General features: G+C 40.1%; 1 protein-coding gene across 4 annotated transcripts in view; it reads left to right on the top strand.

Annotated features, from left to right (window-relative positions):
• Positions 1 to 18,334, top strand: part of SCAPER (S-phase cyclin A associated protein in the ER) — a 408,076-nt gene that overhangs the window by 161,906 nt on the left and 227,836 nt on the right. For all 4 annotated transcript variants that reach the window (XR_012251257.1, XM_073652665.1, XM_073652664.1 and 1 more), the window contains exon 20: positions 13,617 to 13,753. Coding sequence is in view for 3 of the 4 variants with exons in the window: in XM_073652665.1 (XP_073508766.1) it covers positions 13,617 to 13,753 (137 nt within the window). In the remaining variant the exon portion in view is untranslated. The remainder of the gene's footprint in view (positions 1 to 13,616; positions 13,754 to 18,334) is intronic.

The raw sequence follows: 18,334 nt of genomic DNA, 5'->3' as shown, positions 1-18,334 counted from the left end.
TTTATAAGGTGGACGTAAGTGCTTCAGCCGATGCGGCCCTGGGACGCAGGGTCCTGCAGGCGGCGGTAATTTAAGTTATCCCTTTACTTAGTTTTCCGTTATTTTAGCACGGTTTGCGCTCTTGCCTAAGTTTTGGGGTATGGAAGCTTCTGCCTCTATTTCCCACCCTTAAGTAGGTACTGCTTTAGGACGTCTCACGAAGTAGAGAATCTGTGTCTCCCTTCCTTCCCTTCTGCTGCTGAAAGCCGGATTTTGGTAAGAACTTACCTGTAAAATCCTTTTCAGCGAAGGAAGGAAGGGAGACACAGCACCCTCCCAGGGCAGAAGTGTTTTTTTGTGTTTCTAGATGCAGCGCGTCTCCTTCCTGATGTCGATCTTCTGGACTGGGTTTAGCGCTCTACGGCTCTCCTTCCAGTTTCGCCAGCTCTACACAGTTGTCAGGTCCAATGGGGTATGCCTAAGACTGTGTGTTTCTATTACATAACCTGTTTTCTCTCATTTCTGAAGGGGATATGTTGTTCTGCTGGTTGGTCTGCTCTTCCTTAGCTTGTGTACGGACTGATGAACATGGGAGTAGGAGGAGCCTATATTCCAGAGGGGCCGGTCGTCTTTTTCCAATCTGAGGTGACTATCCTATGGGGCTCCGCCTACCCACGAAGTAGAGAATCTGTGTCTCCCTTCCTTCCTTCGCTGAAAAGGATTTTACAGGTAAGTTCTTAGCAAAATCCGGCTGTTTAAGTGATAAATTTACTGTAGCACAGATTAATCTCAGCTAAAAGTCTAGACCCTTAGATCAGGAATAGGACAGACATTTATAGGACATTTCATAACTTTCCCCAATCATTATGAAAAAATATTCCCCACAAACTGCATTGAACTACTGTACCCAATTTATTATATATTTTAGGAGTCGGTACACTTTATACCGACTCCACGACTCCACAGCCCTGTCGCTAAGTCTCATAACATACCCAGTTCTGCTATTCCTCTGGACTCTACAGTCAACTGGGCTTTGCTTCATATATAAGTCTTCTTTACTTTGTGATGTCTTGACTCTGCTTTTTTGAGTATTCGAATTCCCTGTGGTGCATTACAGCCTCCGTTCTTCAGTTGCTTTTCAGCCTCTAAGGCCTCTATTGCGTCTACCGGTTCAGCTTGCTGCGCCAATGTAATTTTTTTTGTGCAGCATTATAACTTTTCTTATGGACTAAAGGCTCTGAGGATCCACCTTGCCAGGTATTCTATGTAAGTTTCCATAAATTTGTGAGTTAGCATTGATATTCGGCAGATTGAGTGTATGCCAAAATCAGTGTGACCGTGTGCTGATTGACCTGTATCTTATTGACAACCTACTGCCACCTCTGCCGCTTGGAATATGTTGAAGGAATCGAGGTTCCTAGCAGAGAGTAAATACATAGCCACAGTAATTTGAGTCTCCCAGGCAAAAATGCTAGATGGATCACTCAAGTACCTTTCCACGTGTACTGAATAACACTTTCACAAAGATTTTATAGTTATGGATTGGATCTAGGAACATGACAGTGACTTTTATTTCCTGCTCTTGCATTTTCTGTCGCGGAGTCTAAATCCTATATAATATCTCTTGGATGAGTGAGAACATTCTGATTACATCATGTTAGTGCTGTACTTTTGAGAAGTTTACCTGTCTGCATGGGCCACTATTTCTGTAGAACAATTTTAACATCTAATGGAAGCTACACTGCTGGTCTGAAGGCTAAAGGAGGTCCAATATGATACTGGATGGGTAACTTTATGGATGCCTCTAATAAAGTGGCTACAAAGACCAAAGCTTGATTACTTTGTGAAAGTAAGCACCAAGCCGACAATGAAGAATATTTGTCTGAAGTACTAGGAATCTGACACTGGTTTGGTCTATACAAATCTCAGTTTTGGCCACAGAATCTGAGTTCTGCAAAAAAGAGAGATGTTCCTTGAATTTAAAAGATGTCCAGCGCTGATGTCAGCTTTGGAGCAAACTAAAATCTATAGACCAGGGAAGTCATGTCAGATGTTGATGCAAAAAAAAGTGCCACAAATTGAACAGGGAAGTCAAAAGGCTCAAAAAATATTAAAGATTATATAACCAAGCACAGTTTTCAAGTGCTTTTGGTCTAAAGAGTGGAACATTTAGGCGAGGGTGAGACAAGGAGTTTGGGCTTGACAGGGGTTCTGCAGCCAAAGATCGCAGCATAATGCAGGTGAATGAGATCATATTGCAACCCCATTCACCTGCATTGTGCTGCAATGTGGCAGCTCCACAGAGCAGTATTGTACCACATGTCTGGTGTCATGGCCTACATCCCTGTCTAGCCTCATCCTTAACGTTTTGCCTCCAACCAAAGGCTCTCTGCCCATAGAAGATCTGGAAAGTGCTCTATGTGGAAATGCTGGCATACAACACTGAAACACAGGGGAGGTTTCCTGCAAGTTTGGATAAAAAGACTTGGTGATTTAGTCAAAATGAATAGAGTTTTCAATACTGAAGAGTACAGACAAATTCTAAGCCTTCAGCCAATGCCATATGGAATACACGTCATCAGTAGCAACCGTTTTATGTATCATTACGATGACACGAAAGAACATAAAGAAATACAAAATATTCAGCAAAAAGAAATATGAGAAGTTCTGCAGAGGTCTGAACTCACTTGTCACCAAGGCTGTCTGGGATTCGCTACAAAACCTTATCAAGTGAAACAGACAGTGTTTTTAGAAAGACTGCAAAGAAAGCTTCAGTGCCTGTATATAAAATTATTATATTTTGTTTGCTAATATTGCAATTATTTTGCTTTGTTCAACATAATGGGCCCAATTCATCAAAACTTTTATGCCTGTATTCTACGTAAAAAGGCTTTGAAAAGTCGCAACTCGCGGCTACGCTAAAATTTTGTAACTTTTGGCTTTCTCACTCCATTTTCACTCAGCTCCATCAAAGTGGACGGAGGTGGGTCGTACGCCTCTTCATGGATCAGGAGCAGCACATCACCTCATAAAGACCAGCGGGAACAACATCGCTTTTGATTGGGCCCTTAAAATTTGATATTTTCAATTATCAAAACTTGACGATTTTCTGTGCTGCTGAATCATACTGATGTTATGTCAGATAAGTATTAGTAATATAACATGAGGAGAGAAGACTGATCCTAGAGTTGTTACAAATCGATTTGTTCTACCTGGTCCATTGGCCACGTCTGTAATCTGTGGCCACTGGATGGGAGGTCTTAGCACTGCCTCTTACCCAACAGCATTCGCTGCTCTTCTTTTGATTATCGACATAGCGGGGCGTCACGATTACATCAAGGCACAATAATTACATCATACCAGGCCACATCATTAAAAAAGGCACAACGGATACTGTCAGGTAAGAGGCTGTTCTCAGGCCTCCCATCCAGTGACCATAGATTACTGACGTGGCTGATGGGCCAGGTCTTGCAAATTGATTCACACCACCTCTGCTGCTCACATATGTAGTTGTTGCATTACTAGGGTAGATGAACCATGCTATTACCACTATTGAATGTCATCCTTGTTTTAGTCAAAAGTAGGTTCAACACTAAAACAGATGGTCCAACTTTTGTAAGCAGTCAATATATGTTACACAATTACATTTACAACAATACTTTAATATGTATGTCTTGACTGTGTGAATGACTAATGGTTGAGAATGTTAGGCAACAGTTATAGGTAATTTAATTTATCCAGGCCTGCTCTTTTCTTCTTTACTATTAGCCAAAAAACCTTCCAGCTAAGTTGCATTCCTCTTGGCTGCTCTTCCTCGGCAGGGACTATGGACACAGCAGAGTTCACATGTCTGTCGATTGACTACAGGCTACCTTTAAGGGCTCATCAGTAAGGTATATATAGTGGGGAAAATAAGTATTTGATACGCTGTCGATTTTTCAAGTTTTCCCACCTACAAAGAATGGAGAGGTCTGTAATTTTTATCGTGGGTACACTTCACCTGTAAGAGACATAATCTTAAAAAAAATCCAGAAAATCACATTGTATTATTTTAACATACTTAATTTGCATTTTATTGCACAAAATAAGTATTTGATCACCTACCAGCAAGCAAGAATTCTGGCTATCACAGACCTGTTAGTTTTTCTTTAAGAAGCCTTCCTACTCTATACTCATTACTTGTATTAATTGCACCTGTTTGAACTCGTTACCTGTATAAGAGATACCTGTCCACACACTCCAACCTCGAGACCAAAGAGCTGTCTAAGGACACCAGGGACACAATTGTACAGCACATCCTTAGTTGAACTAATGAACCCAATTTATTATATATTTTCAGAGTCGTTCCAATTTATAACGACCACGACTCCGACTCCACATCCCTGCATCACCATCATTTATTTTAACTTTAATAATGTCAGTTAAACTTTGGGATGACTTTTGGGCTCCTTAGGCATCTTAACCTTACTGCCACCTTCACACTTTCTACAGTAAGAACCTGTTGTTTTCGTTATCTCAGTTGTTCTGTTGTTATCTTTACATTCTCATTGCTGAATAATTGTTCAGCTCAAACAACTACATCACGATAGGTAAAAATCGCACAAATTTTTAATGAGGAGAAAAATAATTGTTGATCCTGGCAGAAAACACTGGAAAATATAGATGTAAGAAATAGACAGAACCATTATGTATTCCATCATAATGTTGATTTACTAGTTGTAGTCGGAACTTAACCCACAGTGTTGCCTGTTATTTTTTCCAGTCTCAATCAGTGAATGCAAGTACTCAGGGTTATTAGATGCCAGGCGGCATGTGGCATGTGTAATATATCCGTCTCTGGTGACCTCGCACGTTCGTTGCCTCCTCGATAATAAACACCTCTCCTGTGAACTCACCACAGCTGCCACTCTGACCTCACTCACTTGACTTGTATATTGCATTGACCCCACACATTTGACATATTTTGTATTGATGCCTAAAAGGTAACGCTGGTCACACGGGCGGGCGCGCTTTTCTGCTGTTTAACCTCTGGGCACCCACTGTAAGTAATGTGGATAGGTGCTGTAAAGGAACCTTTGTCAGGCTTTCTTGAATGTGAGAAGCACCTAACAGTAAATCTGCAGCTAGTTTTCACTTTTATGTAAAGTTTACACAAAATTTTATATTATAGAATAGAGAGCTTTATACTGTTAGTCAGATATTCTGAGATCTGATTGTCAGATATTCTGATACGTGACACTTTACTTGATAGTTCCAAACTGAATAGTCAAAATTGGCGTCTATCACCACAATACAGTTTTCTATGACTTGAAGTTATCATTATAGAACTTTGACAGATACAGTGGTGTGAAAGTGTTTTCCCCTTCCTGATTTCTTACTCTTTTGCATATTTGTCACACTTAACTGTTTCAGATCACAAAACAAATTTAAATATTAGACATACAGTACAGACCAAAAGTTTGGACACACCTTCTCATTTAAAGATTTTTCTGTATTTTCATGACTATGAAAATTGTACATTCACACTGAAGGCATCAAAACTATGAATTAACACATGTGGAATTATATACTTAACAAAAAAGTGTGAAACAACTGAAAATATGTCTTATATTCTAGGTTCTTCAAAGTAGCCACCTTTTGCTTTGATGACTGCTTTGCACACTCTTGGCATTCTCTTGATGAGCTTCAAGAGGTAGTCACCGGAAATGGTTTTCACTTCACAGGTGTGCCCTGTCAGGTTTAATAAGTGGGATTTCTTGCCTTATAAATGGGGTTGGGACCATCAGTTGTGTTGTGCAGAAGTCTGGTGGATACACAGCTGATAGTCCTATTGAATAGACTGTTAGCTGCTTTTTTCTTGCCATAATAGAAATTCTAAGTAAAGAAAAACGAGTGGCCATCATTACTTTAAGAAATGAAGGTCAGTCAGTCTGAAAAATTGGGCAAACTTTGAAAGTGTCTCCAAGTGCAGTTGCAAAAACCATCAAGCGCTACAAAGAAACTGGCTCACATGAGGACTGTCCCAGGAAAGGAAGACCAAGAGTCACCTCTGCTTCTGAGGATAAGTTTATCCGAGTCACCAGCCTCAGAAATCATAGGTTAACAGCAGCTCAGATTAGAGACCAGGTCAATGCCACACAGAGTTCTAGCAGCAGACACATCTCTTCAACAACTGTTAAGAGGAGACTTTGTGCAGCTGGCCTTCATGGTAAAATAGCTGCTAGGAAACCACTGCTAAGGACAGGCAAGAAGCAGAAGAGACTTGTTTGGGCTAAAGAACACAAGGAATGGACATTAGACCAGTGGAAATCTGTGCTTTGGTCTAATGAGTCCAAATTTGAGATCTTTGGTTACAACCACCGTGTCTTTGTGCGACGCAAAAAAGGTGAACGGATGGACTCTACATGCCTGGTTCCCAACGTGAAGCATGGAGGAGGAGGTGTGATGGTGTGGGGGTGCTTTGCTGGTGACACTGTTGGGGATTTATTCAAAATTGAAGGCATACTGAACCAGCATGGCTACCACAGCATCTTGCAGCAGCATGTTATTCCATCCGGTTTGCGTTTAGTTGGACCATCATTTATTTTTCAACAGGACAATGACCCCAAACACACCTCCAGGCTGTGTAAGGGCTATTTGACCAAGAAGGAGAGTGATGGGGTGCTTCGCCAGATGACCTGGCCTCCACAGTCACCAGACCTGAACCCAATCGAGATGGTTTGGGGTTAGCTGCACCGCAGAGTGAAGGCAAAAGGGCCAACAAGTGCTAAGCATCTCTGGGAACTCCTTCAAGATTGTTGGAAGACCATTTCTGGTGACTACCTCTTGAAGCTCATTAAGAGAATGCCAAGAGTGTGCAAAGCAGTCATCAAAGCAAAAGGTGGCTACTTTGAAGAACCTAGAATATAAGACATATTTTCAGTTGTTTCACACTTTTTTTGTTAAGAATATAATTCCACATGTGTTAATTCATAGTTTTGATGCCTTCAGTGTGAATGTACAATTTTCATAGTCATGAAAATACAGAAAAATCTTTAAATGAGAAGGTGTGTCCAAACTTTTGGTCTGTACTGTAGATAACACAAGTAAACACAAAATGCAGTTTTTAAATGAAGGTCTTTATTATTAAGGGAAATAGAAATCTAAACCTACAGGTCCCTGTGTGATAGTGACTGCACCTTAAACCTAATAACTGGTTGGGCCAGCGTTAGCAGCAGCAACAACTGCAATCAAGCGTTTGCAATAACTGGCAATGAGTCTTCTGGAGGAATTTTGGCCCACTCAACTTTGCAAAATTGTTGTTTTAATGAGGACTGTGCTGCAATAACAGGCACAACCACTAAAAAATGTACACAACTGTACCTTGTAATGAAGAGGGAAATGCGTCACTCGCCAGACTTCTGGGTTTCGTTTAATCAGCTGACCAATGGGGATTCCAGGGGCCAGACTCCAACCAGTCGCAAAATCTGTTAAAAAAAATGGCTGCTAATTAATATTCATAAGGATTTTTTCTTTTGTACAGGCTTCTCAGAATACAGATTTGGCAACCTATCGGTTGGTCCTTGAGCTCCAGACTTTAGAACTCTCCTTTAAATTAACCCTATGTGGTATGTCCATATGCGATGTATGTTCAGTAGAAAAAAAATCTGTTGAAATGCCGGCAAAGGTGTCAATATATTTTCTTGTTTTTATTGTGGAGAAGCACTTTGATTCTCCCCAATACTTATTAAAGTATTCTTCCCATATATATCAACAGGTGCATCACTCTATATTCGTACTGTAGTTTTGAAAACAACCATACATGCGTGATAAGTAATTTTCAGAACTCCTGTACAAATCAATGGCGAGAACCGTATATACCCTGCAGTGGATCGTGGCGTGGCCCGGTTCTCATGTTAGATGCGGGTCCTAGTGGTGCATAAATGTTCCAGTTGAGACAGGCTCCCAATTAGATTTTCCTTACATTTATTTCTTAACCTATAGCTATAAACTATAGGGATAGCCACTGACAGCGATGGAGTTTATATGTTCTCCTTGTGTTTGGTGGGTTTTCTCCGAGTTCTCCAGTTTCCTCCCACACTCCAAACACATACTGATAGGGAACCTAGATTGTGAGCCCCAATGGGGACAGTGATGAGAGTGTCTAAGCGCTGCAGAATATGTTTGCGCTCTAGAAGCTAGTATACTAATACTTGTTATTAACTACGTGTTAATAACCAGTCCTTGCCACTTTATGTCCACAGCAATAAAAATGTCTTATTTATGATTGCTCAGGAAGATATTTTGATTTTCATTACCTCAGGAATAAAATGTGAATGTCAGTACAAGGGGTCAAGTTTTATGGTTGATGGCTCAACTCAAATCTGTTTACATAAGCTGTTTACAATGGCACATTCTGCATTAATTGGCTGGCCACAAATTAATTCTCTTGTGCATCTGGCTCCTGATCCTCTTGTTTAATGTAATGAAGTCATAGAGAGGTGCCTAAAATGTAATGCCAGCGCTGTACAGATTCCAGAAGTCAGGGCACTGTGCTAACGTTGGTTGGAATAAATTTCAAAGTATTCTGACCACATGGCACCATGATTTATGTTGCAGTATAGATGTAGACGTGACATTTTATGGCAATGAAACTATAGAAATGACCCCTTCTATATAGAACTGTGGAAATTACCCCAAATATCAGTGCAATAGATGTAAAATAAGTTTGTCTAGTTTTCCCTTATAATTAATGCTTTTGTATTACAATTTTGTAAGGTGATTTAAATTATGTTTTAAAATGATAATATCTGTAAGCTGATATAATCACATAGATTGCTAGTACTAAACAAACAAATACACCCTATGTATGATGGAGCAACTGGCATATACTGTGTATAATTACACGTGAAGTGGATGGCGTTTTCTTCCTTTTTTTGTTAGCACCATCCTAACTTTTTTATGTTGTCCAGCTAAAAATGAAGAATTGTGCTGTTACCGAATATAGTCCTTTTGGTTTTTGTATTTCTCAGCTTACTAAACATAAGTGGAAGGATCTACCCCTTATTTGTCTGACTAAAGCTTGATCAGTCATTCCTTGCCACAGGTGCTTTACTCAGACGTCTTCCATGTTTGAGTGGCAACTAGAGATGTCCTGCCTCTTTTTAGAATGGAAGTCGGCTCAATATTTGGGAACTACGGTGTTTCAAAATTCTGCAGACTTTCAGTCCTTTTTACATAATTTACCACTAATAATCAGAACTTTCCTGTCCCTGTCTCCCAACTTTTTTCCCTTTTTCTTACCTTCCTCTTTTTTCTTTACTTTGTTCGGTGTAGCATCTGTGGCCTTCAGAGTGTGAATCCAGCTTCCTTCTTGACCAACTTTTATAATTTTGAAAGTATACGCTAATCTGCAGAGACGAACACCTTGAAATCAAGAGGGTAGAACATTTGTATGTCCCATATGAATAAACCTTTTTACAACTGCTCCTTTTGTAGTGAACTATGTTTTACGGTCTTTTATCATGGAGAGAGTCTTAGGATGTGTTGAGCATTTTCATAATTCTTAAATGTTTTCATTCTGCTTGTATATGTTGTAAGATGGCCGCCGGACATGTCCTTGAGGGGAGCTATGTGTCACCGAGGTTGGTAGCTTCGGTCATGTAAACCCAGGAAAAGCATTCTCCAGCACACGTAGTGCTGAGAGGGTTAACAGGCCGTATCAGGGCCGGTTTTTACGAGCAGTCATAAGAGATGGGAGGGATTGACTGCTCACATATCCCCACCCCAGGGCCTGTAAATAAAATGGAGACTGAGTGTCTCATACAGTGTCTGTGCCTGGAGGTGTGGAGACCTCCAGAGTGTTTGTGCTAAAGGACACTGACCGTAAGCATGAGAACCCGCCATATTGTATGGACTGTTTATTTTCCGTTTTGTTACTCTGTGCCGGACCAGGCTGTCTTTTGTTTACTTCTCAAAGTGCAGTTTATGATGGTATAATAAACCTGCCTTGGACGTTTTTAAACAAACCTTTTCCTGTGCCTACCTCTAATGCGGCTGAGTGAGTACCAAACCCTACAATATGTGTTTTTGGTTACTAATAAAGAATTGTGGCAATTCACCGAAAAGGACATGAAATCCGAAAACATCTCAGAAAAAAGTGGCCAACCTAGTAAAGCCCTCTTCATCAATAGTCAGAGTGTGAGTGGTTGTTTATCTGCAATTTGCACCTGCTCCGCCTCTGCCTTTTATCACTGTGGCTTGCCTGCATCCTAAAGTACAGTATATTGATATTTTGACCAGGAATTCGTAAATTTGACCATTTTTTCTGTGATGTTTGTGAATTGATATCCTTTTTGGTGAATTGATTTTAATTTTAGTGTGGGGATTAGCAAGACAATGAGAACCCTTGACGCGGTTGTGAGCTTGCATATGGACAAAATATTTACTAACACTTCATTTATTTTATCATCTTCATAGGATTAGGTAAGCCCTGTTGTGTTTGGTAGGGGACATAGGGTTTTTGTCATTGTGGGGTGCACATGCATAGCAGCCTGACCTAATAATAGTAAGTTTATTGCTATGGCGCCAACATATTTCACAGGACTTGGATTATAGAGGATATTGGTCTTAGTTTATTAGCAGAACGGAGAGCACAGGTAGGGTGGTATAAGCATGCCTAGTAGGCTGTTAGCCATCATGATACACTATATATAACCCCGTGACTGGCACCTTATACAAACCTTATCTGGGTGCACTTGTAATACTAAGCAACCACCCCCCTTATGGTTGATAAGTGTGTGAGTGGGTGTTCATCAGTATTTTGGTATTGTAACCCTGTAATCTTTTATTACTTATTTGGTGTACGTGGTTTTTGTGCAATAGCTTGTTTTGTTTGTTGGATTCAAAGTGCTTTTTATGCTTCATGCAAAGTAACACCAGTTTTGTGCAGATCTCATGCACATCGTGAGAAATAAATATGCAGTGCAGATTGACAAATCTGATGTCAGTTTGTGCCGCAGATGGTAATGCGTGTTTCACCCTTAGCTTTTCATGGGGTGAAATGTGCAGCTTACCAACCTAATGCAGTGGAAAATAACACTGCACCATCTCTTCTATGAGAAGTCTGTAGCTGCAATGCCCATGTGAATGTACTCTTATATTTATTTTTTTGTCTTTATTTGTTTTTTCCAAAAATTAATTCTGTAAAGATTGAGCAAAACTATAAATATAGAATACGTTTTTATATATTTTTTTTAATTGCTGCGGGCTTTTGTTCAACTGTGTGGTTCAAGGAATCTTGAGTTTCTATTGTTCGCTCATCATCCTCATCTCTCTCCAGTATACTTGAGCTCCTTGCCATACAAATACGTTGTCCTATTTTCTTACCAAGCTATTGCCTGTCGAGGCACCTGACTAAGCAGGGAGGCAGATATACAACTGAGAAACTTCATAACACTTCCTGTTAACTCTTGGCTCATTTAGACCAATGTCTATCATGCACCTATTTTCTCTTTTTCTATTATTTTTAATGGAATGGTTAAATAAGGTAGTCACTAAATGTAAAAGTTTAGTCTCCTTGATGGCAGAAAGCTCAAATTAGTTCACCAGAGGTCACAGTATTACTAGCTCTCACAGTCTCGGTTTTCGCTGCTCCTTTCGTCCAAACGCCAGACTTTCCCTTTGTAAGCATGGACTTCATCCTTTGATTATACGTTTTATTAATAGTGTGAATATGTTATATAGTTTGATTACATGGACCTCTCCAACAATTAAGGTGTGATGTCCATTAAACCATGAGGTTATTTAATATGCAGTTTTACTTCACTGGTTTTGGAGACGACACTAATCCTTCTTTTTGATGTGCATTGGGTATATATGACACTCCAGCCCGGGCATTTCTGATATTCCTATTGCTGTCTTTTGATGAGTTTTTGAATGTAAAGTTTGGACTAATCCAATCATCCCTCTTTTGAAAGATGAGAAGGCTGAGAAATAGGTGCGAAACGCCCAAGAGAGCGGACCGTGAATTATAATAGAGAAGCAGGATCCTGACTATGACCAATTTATACTGTCCCACATTTTATATCAAGGGAGACACATATTATAGTAAGAAATATGTGGTCACGAGCCATTATTATTTATAAGAATAATCCAATATAGCAAATCTTGTGAAGGCTATGGGTGAGACAAAAGGGCACAAAGCACATTATGCCTGTCTATCTAGTTACTGGTTAGACATTTCCTTTTCAATGAGTTTTTTTTTTATTTTACTTTTAAAAGGTGTTCATTACTATACATGTAGTGATTGCCTATGTACAATCTCTCCTGGTACTGGTTTCCCATTTTTTTATGCTTTATCACACTAACACTTCTTTAAAATGGTAAAAATCCGTCAATAAAAAATATTCTAAATTACTTTTTAAGAATGAAAAAATGTTGAACTCCGTTCATCTCAGTGCGAACATCTGATGTTTTTAGCTCAAAGAGCATTATCCACCTTAATCATCTCTGAATTAAATGTCCTGCCGTAGCTTATTGTATTCTTTGTCTTTTTTTCAAATTTTTATTGAAATTTTACAGGAATAATTCAAACTCAAAAAATGTTCAGGTTAATGTCCAGTGTTCTGAATAATATGTACAATTCAGTGATTAATAAGAAAAGAAAAATAAAAGATGAAAGTCGATCAATTGCCCATATAGATCTAGACGAGATGGGGGTTGTTTGTTTTTTAGGCTTTTGCGATCAGAGATTTAGCAGCTATGCAAATGTTTAGGAACAGCCTGGCTGACTTGTTTCTCAGTCCCCAGGGGGGCACATTTAGTAAGTAATTTGTGGGGTCCAGGAGAAAGTGAGTAGAGAAGGTGCCCTCCACTATTACCCCAAAAAGGGGTAATAAGACTACATTCCCATAAGATATGAATGAGGGAGACAGTATGCACCAAGCACCTCCAACAGGTGGGCGGCATTGACAGGGTTAGGGGATTGTGTCTTACAGATCAAAATTTAGAAACATTTGTAAAATAGTCTCATGGATATGTCAGACACAAAAAATAGTATTAACAGTAATAGATGGGGCAGAGAAATCATGCCCATGATGTCAAATATCTTTTAATGTATGGCTACTTTGGGTTAGGATAAAACTTGTAGACTGTGAGTCCTTGCCGGTAGGGTCCTTTCTCTTCCTATACCAGTCTGTGACTTCTATTGTCTAAGATTATTGTACTTTTTTATTATGTATACCCCTTTTCACATGTAAATCACCATGGAATAAATGGCGCTATAATAATAAATAATAATAATAATACCTGCATCTCCCTCTCACTGTAGCTCACATGCTAGAGGACTTGATACAACCATGTTTGTCAATTATTTATAGGAAAAGGATTCTTTGTGTTACTACATTATTACTTCTTTGGAAAAGGAAGCATCTCCATGTCTGTTTTTGGATCTAAGGTGCACACAAGTGGGTTTACTTATGACACGAAGGGACCACCCCTTTTTAAAACACTGTAACGTAACAACCTTTGAAGAACCGTGAAGCTATGATGTATGCCCATGGATTCGATTTCACTCAGAACTGTTTCTAACATTAGAATAGATTTCATATGGAAATGGATTAGCTTTTTTTTCCTAATTGAATAAATCTTTCTTCCAGGAGCATCTCTCTCTGAAAAAATACATTGTGGATATTTTGGTTGAGACACCAGTTCCTGTAGAAGCTGTAAAGGATGTCGAAGAGAAGCAAAAGAATAAAAAGAAAGTTAAAAAGCTAAAGACTCGAATTAACTCAAAGTATGTGTCTCTATTCTGACCTCAACACCCTGTCTACATGTTGCCGCAGTGTGTCCCATATAATGTATATACAGCGGAGGCAGTGTGTCCCATATAATGTATATACAGCGGAGGCAGTGTGTCCCATATAATGTATATGCAGCAGCCGCAGTATGTCGTATATAATGTATATGCAGCAGCCGCAGTATGTCGTATATAATGTATATGCAGCAGCCGCAGTATGTCGTATATAATGTATATGCAGCAGCCGCAGTATATCGTATATAATGTATATGCAGCAGTCGCAGTGTGCGCCATATAATGTATATGCAGCGGCAGTGTGTCCTATATAATGTATGCGGGTCATTCCATGTCAAGTGATCCAAATCTGAATATTTTTTTTATCCGATGTCTTCGGATTTTTATTTTTTTAAGTCTTTAGTGAATTACAAAAAAAAAGCTTTGCATTTTTATCTTCATTAGTTATTTTTTTTTATAGATTTCTAAATTTTTAAAAAAGTCAGAATTTTGGGCTTGTATGATGTTACATTTTTTATCATATCTCGGGTTATAAAAAAGAGATGGGAGAGGCACCATTTTGTTTAGGACGGTACATGCTTTAACCCCATAAGGTTCAATGACGGACACTGTATGGCATGAGCGGGTGTAAGTTCTTGTTTATTGCCATGCAGTGTCCCTCATGGCTTTGAGCTGTCACTGCGTGTAAACACGCAGTGACAGTTTCGTGCCGAGAGCTGTCACAGACAGCGGAGCGTCAGGGGAAGAGGTGCAGGGACCCGTGTCGGCAGCTTCTGCACCCAGATCGCTGTAATCAGTCAATCTAACTGACCAATCTCAGCATGATCGCGCAGAAGATGTTGTAATATCAGTGCCGGAGGTCAGCGCTGCTGGTATATCCAGGACCGGAGTCATCACCAGCCCTGGCTGTTAACCCCCTGAATGCTGCGATCAAGTACAATCGCAGCATTCAGGAGACAGGCAGAGGGCTGGAAACTCCCTCTGCCTTCAGATTGGCGCCCCCGCGACGTAATCGCGGGGCCCAATCGTTGCCATGGTAATCAGGGGTCGTCATGACAACCCCCAGGTCACCAAGCTACGCAAAGCTGCTGAGACCATGCTTACAGCATGATCTCAGGAGTTTTCACTATAGGTATAATGCACTGCAATCTAGTGCATTGCAATGCATTATACCTGTGATCAAAGGGAAAAAAGTGAAAGTCTCATAAACGGACCGAGTAAAAAAGTTAAAAAAAATTGTAAAAATATATATACGCTACCGTTCAAAAGTTTGGAGTCACCCAGACAATTTTGTGTTTTTCATGAAAACTCATACATTTATTTATCAAATGAGTTGCAAAATGAATAGAAAATATAGTCCAGACATTGACAAAGTTAGAAACAATGATTTTTATTTGAAAGAATAATTTTCTCCTTCAAACTTTGCTTTCGTCAAAGAATGCTCCCTTTGCAGCAATTACAGCATTGCAGATCTTTGGCATTCTAGCTGTTAATTTGCTGAGGTAATCTTGAGACATTTCCCCCCATGCTTCCTGAAGCCCCTCCTACAAGTTGGATTGGCTTGATGGGCACTTTTTGCGTACCGTACGGTCAAGCTGCTCCCACAACAGCTCAATGGGGTTGAGATCTGGTGACTGAGCTGGCCACTCCATTACAGATAGAATACCAGCTGCCTGGTTCTTCCCTAAATAGTTCATGCATAATTTGGAGATGTGCTTTGGGTCATTGTCCTGTTGTAGGATGAAATTGGCTCCAATCAAGCGCTGTCCACAGGGTATGGCATGGGGTTGCAAAATGGAGTGATAGCCTTCCTTATTCAAAATCCCATATACAGTGCCTACAAGTAGTATTCAACCCCCTGCAGATTTAGCTGGTTGACACATGCGGAATTAACTTGGCATTGTGACATTTGTACTGTAGATCAGCCTGGAAGTGGGAAATGCACTGCAGCAAATTTTTTTTTTTTTTTTTTAAAACATTAAAAGTTAATTCAGAGTGTCATTTATTATTCAACCCCTCAAACCACAAGAATTCTGTTTGGTCCCCCTAAAGTATTAAGAAGTAGTTCAGGCACCAAGAATAATGAGCTTCACATGTGTGGATTAAAGATCTCTTTTGCCAGCCTTTTCTGACTATTTAAGACCCTCCCCAAACTTGTGAACAGCACTCAGACATGGTCAACATGGGAAAGACAAAGGAGCATTCCAAGGCCATCAGAGACCAGATCGTGGAGGGTCACAAGGCTGGCAAGGGGTACAAAACCCTTTCCAAGGAGTTGGGCCTACCTGTCTCCACTGTTGGGAGCATCATCCGTAAGTGGAAGGCTTATGGAACTACTGTTAGCCTTCCACGGCCTGGACAGCCTTTGAAAGTGTCCTCCCGTGCCGAGGCCAGGCTTGTCCGAAGAGTCAAGGCTAACCCAAGGACAACAAGAAAGGAGCTCCGGGAAGATCTCATGGCAGTGGGGACATTGGTTTCAGTCAATACCATAAGTAACGTACTCCACCGCAATGGTCTCCGTTCCAGACGAGCCTGTATGGTACCTTTACTTTCAAAGTCAAGGGTCGTCTACAGTTTGCTCATGATCACTTGGAGGACTCTGAGACAGACTGGTTCAAGGTTCTATGGTCTGATGAGACCAAGATCGAGATCTTTGGTGCCAACCACACACGTGACGTTTGGAGACTGGATGGCACTGCATACGACCCCAAGAATACCATCCCTACAGTCAAGCATGGTGGTGGCAGCATCATGCTGTGGGGCTGTTTCTCTGCCAAGGGGCCTGGCCATCTGGTCCGCATCCATGGGAAGATGGATAGCACGGCCTACCTGGAGATTTTGGCCAAGAACCTCCGCTCCTCCATCAAGGATCTTAAGATGGGTCGTAATTTCATCTTCCAACAAGACAACGACCCAAAGCACACAGCCAAGAAAACCAAGGCCTGGTTCAAGAGGGAAAAAGTCAAGGTGTTGGAGTGGCCTAGTCAGTCTCCTGACCTTAACCCAATTGAAAACTTGTGGAAGGAGCTCAAGAATAAAGTCCACATGAGACACCCAAAGAACCTAGATAACTTGGAGAAGATCTGCATGGAGGAGTGGGCCAAGATAACTCCACAGACCTGTGCCGGCCTGATCAGGTCTTATAAAAGACGATTATTAGCTGTAATTGCAAACAAGGGTTATTCCACAAAATATTAAACATAGGGGTTGTATAATAATTGACCCACACTTTTATGTTTAGAATTTAATAAAATTCAACTGAGCAACATAACTTTTTGGTTTGTAAGATTTATGCTTCTGTTCATAAAACCTACTCTCGTTTGCAGTTTGAAGGCTCTAACTTATTTGCATCTTATCAAACCAGCTAAATCTGCAGGGGGTTGAATACTACTTGTAGGCACTGTACCTTGTACAAATATCCCACTTTACCAGCACCAAAGCAACCCCAGACCATCACATTACCTCCACCATGCTTGACAGATGGCATTAGGCACTCTTCCAGCATCTTTTCAGCAGCTGTTCTGCGTCTCACAAATGTTCTTCTGTGTGATCCAAACACCTCAAACTTTGATTCGTCTGTCCATAAAACTTTTTTCCAATCTTCCTCTGTCCAATGTCTGTGTTCTTTTGCCCATATTAATCTTTTCCTTTTATTAGCCAGTCTCAGATATGGCTTTTTCTTTGCCACTTTGCCCTGAAGGCCAGCATCCCGGAGTCGCCTCTTCACTGTAGACGTTGACACTTGCGTTTTGCGTGTACTATTTAATGAAGCTGTGAGGCGTTGATTTCTCAAACTAGAGACTCTAATGTACTTGTCTTGTTGCTCAGTTGTGCACTTCTCTTTCTACTCTGGTTAGAGCCTGTTTGTGCTCTCCTCTGAAGGGAGTAGTACACACCGTTGTAGGAAATCGTCAGTTTCTTGCCAATTTCTCGCATGGAATAGCCTTCATTTCTAAGAACAAGAATAGACTGTCGAGTTTCACATGAAAGTTCTCTTTTTCTGGCCATTTTGAGAGTTTCATAGAACAAACAAATGTAATGCTCCAGATTTTCAACTAGCTCAAAGGAAGGTCAATTTTATAGCTTCTTAAATCAGCCAAACCGTTTTCAGCTGGGCTAACATACTTGTGCAAGGGTTTTCTAGGGTTTTCTAAACATCCATTAGCCTTCTTACACAGTTAGCAAATACAATGTACCATTAAACACTGGAGTGGTGGTTGTTGGAAATAGGCCTCTATACACCTATGTAGATATTGCAATAAAACAAAATGTTTGGAGCTAGAATAGTCATTTACCACATTAACAATGTATAGAGTGTATTTCTGATTCATTTAATGTTGGCTTCATTGAAAAAATATGTGCTTTTCTTTCAAAAATAATGACATTTCTAAATGACCCTAAACTTTTGAACGGTAGTGTGTGTGTGTGTATATATATATATATATATATATATATATATATATATATATATATATATATATATATATATATACACATATACACTGCTCAAAAAATAAAGGGAACACTTAAAAAACAACACAATGTAACTCCAAATCAATAATA

This window comes from Phyllobates terribilis, unplaced genomic scaffold (genome assembly GCF_046119375.1).
Source record: "Phyllobates terribilis strain yellow unplaced genomic scaffold, ASM4611937v1 Scaffold_11__3_contigs__length_659146591, whole genome shotgun sequence".
Lineage (NCBI taxonomy): Eukaryota > Metazoa > Chordata > Amphibia > Anura > Dendrobatidae > Phyllobates > Phyllobates terribilis.
The sequence above is the reverse complement of the archived record's forward strand: the minus strand, read 5'-3'. Positions and strand labels throughout refer to the sequence as shown.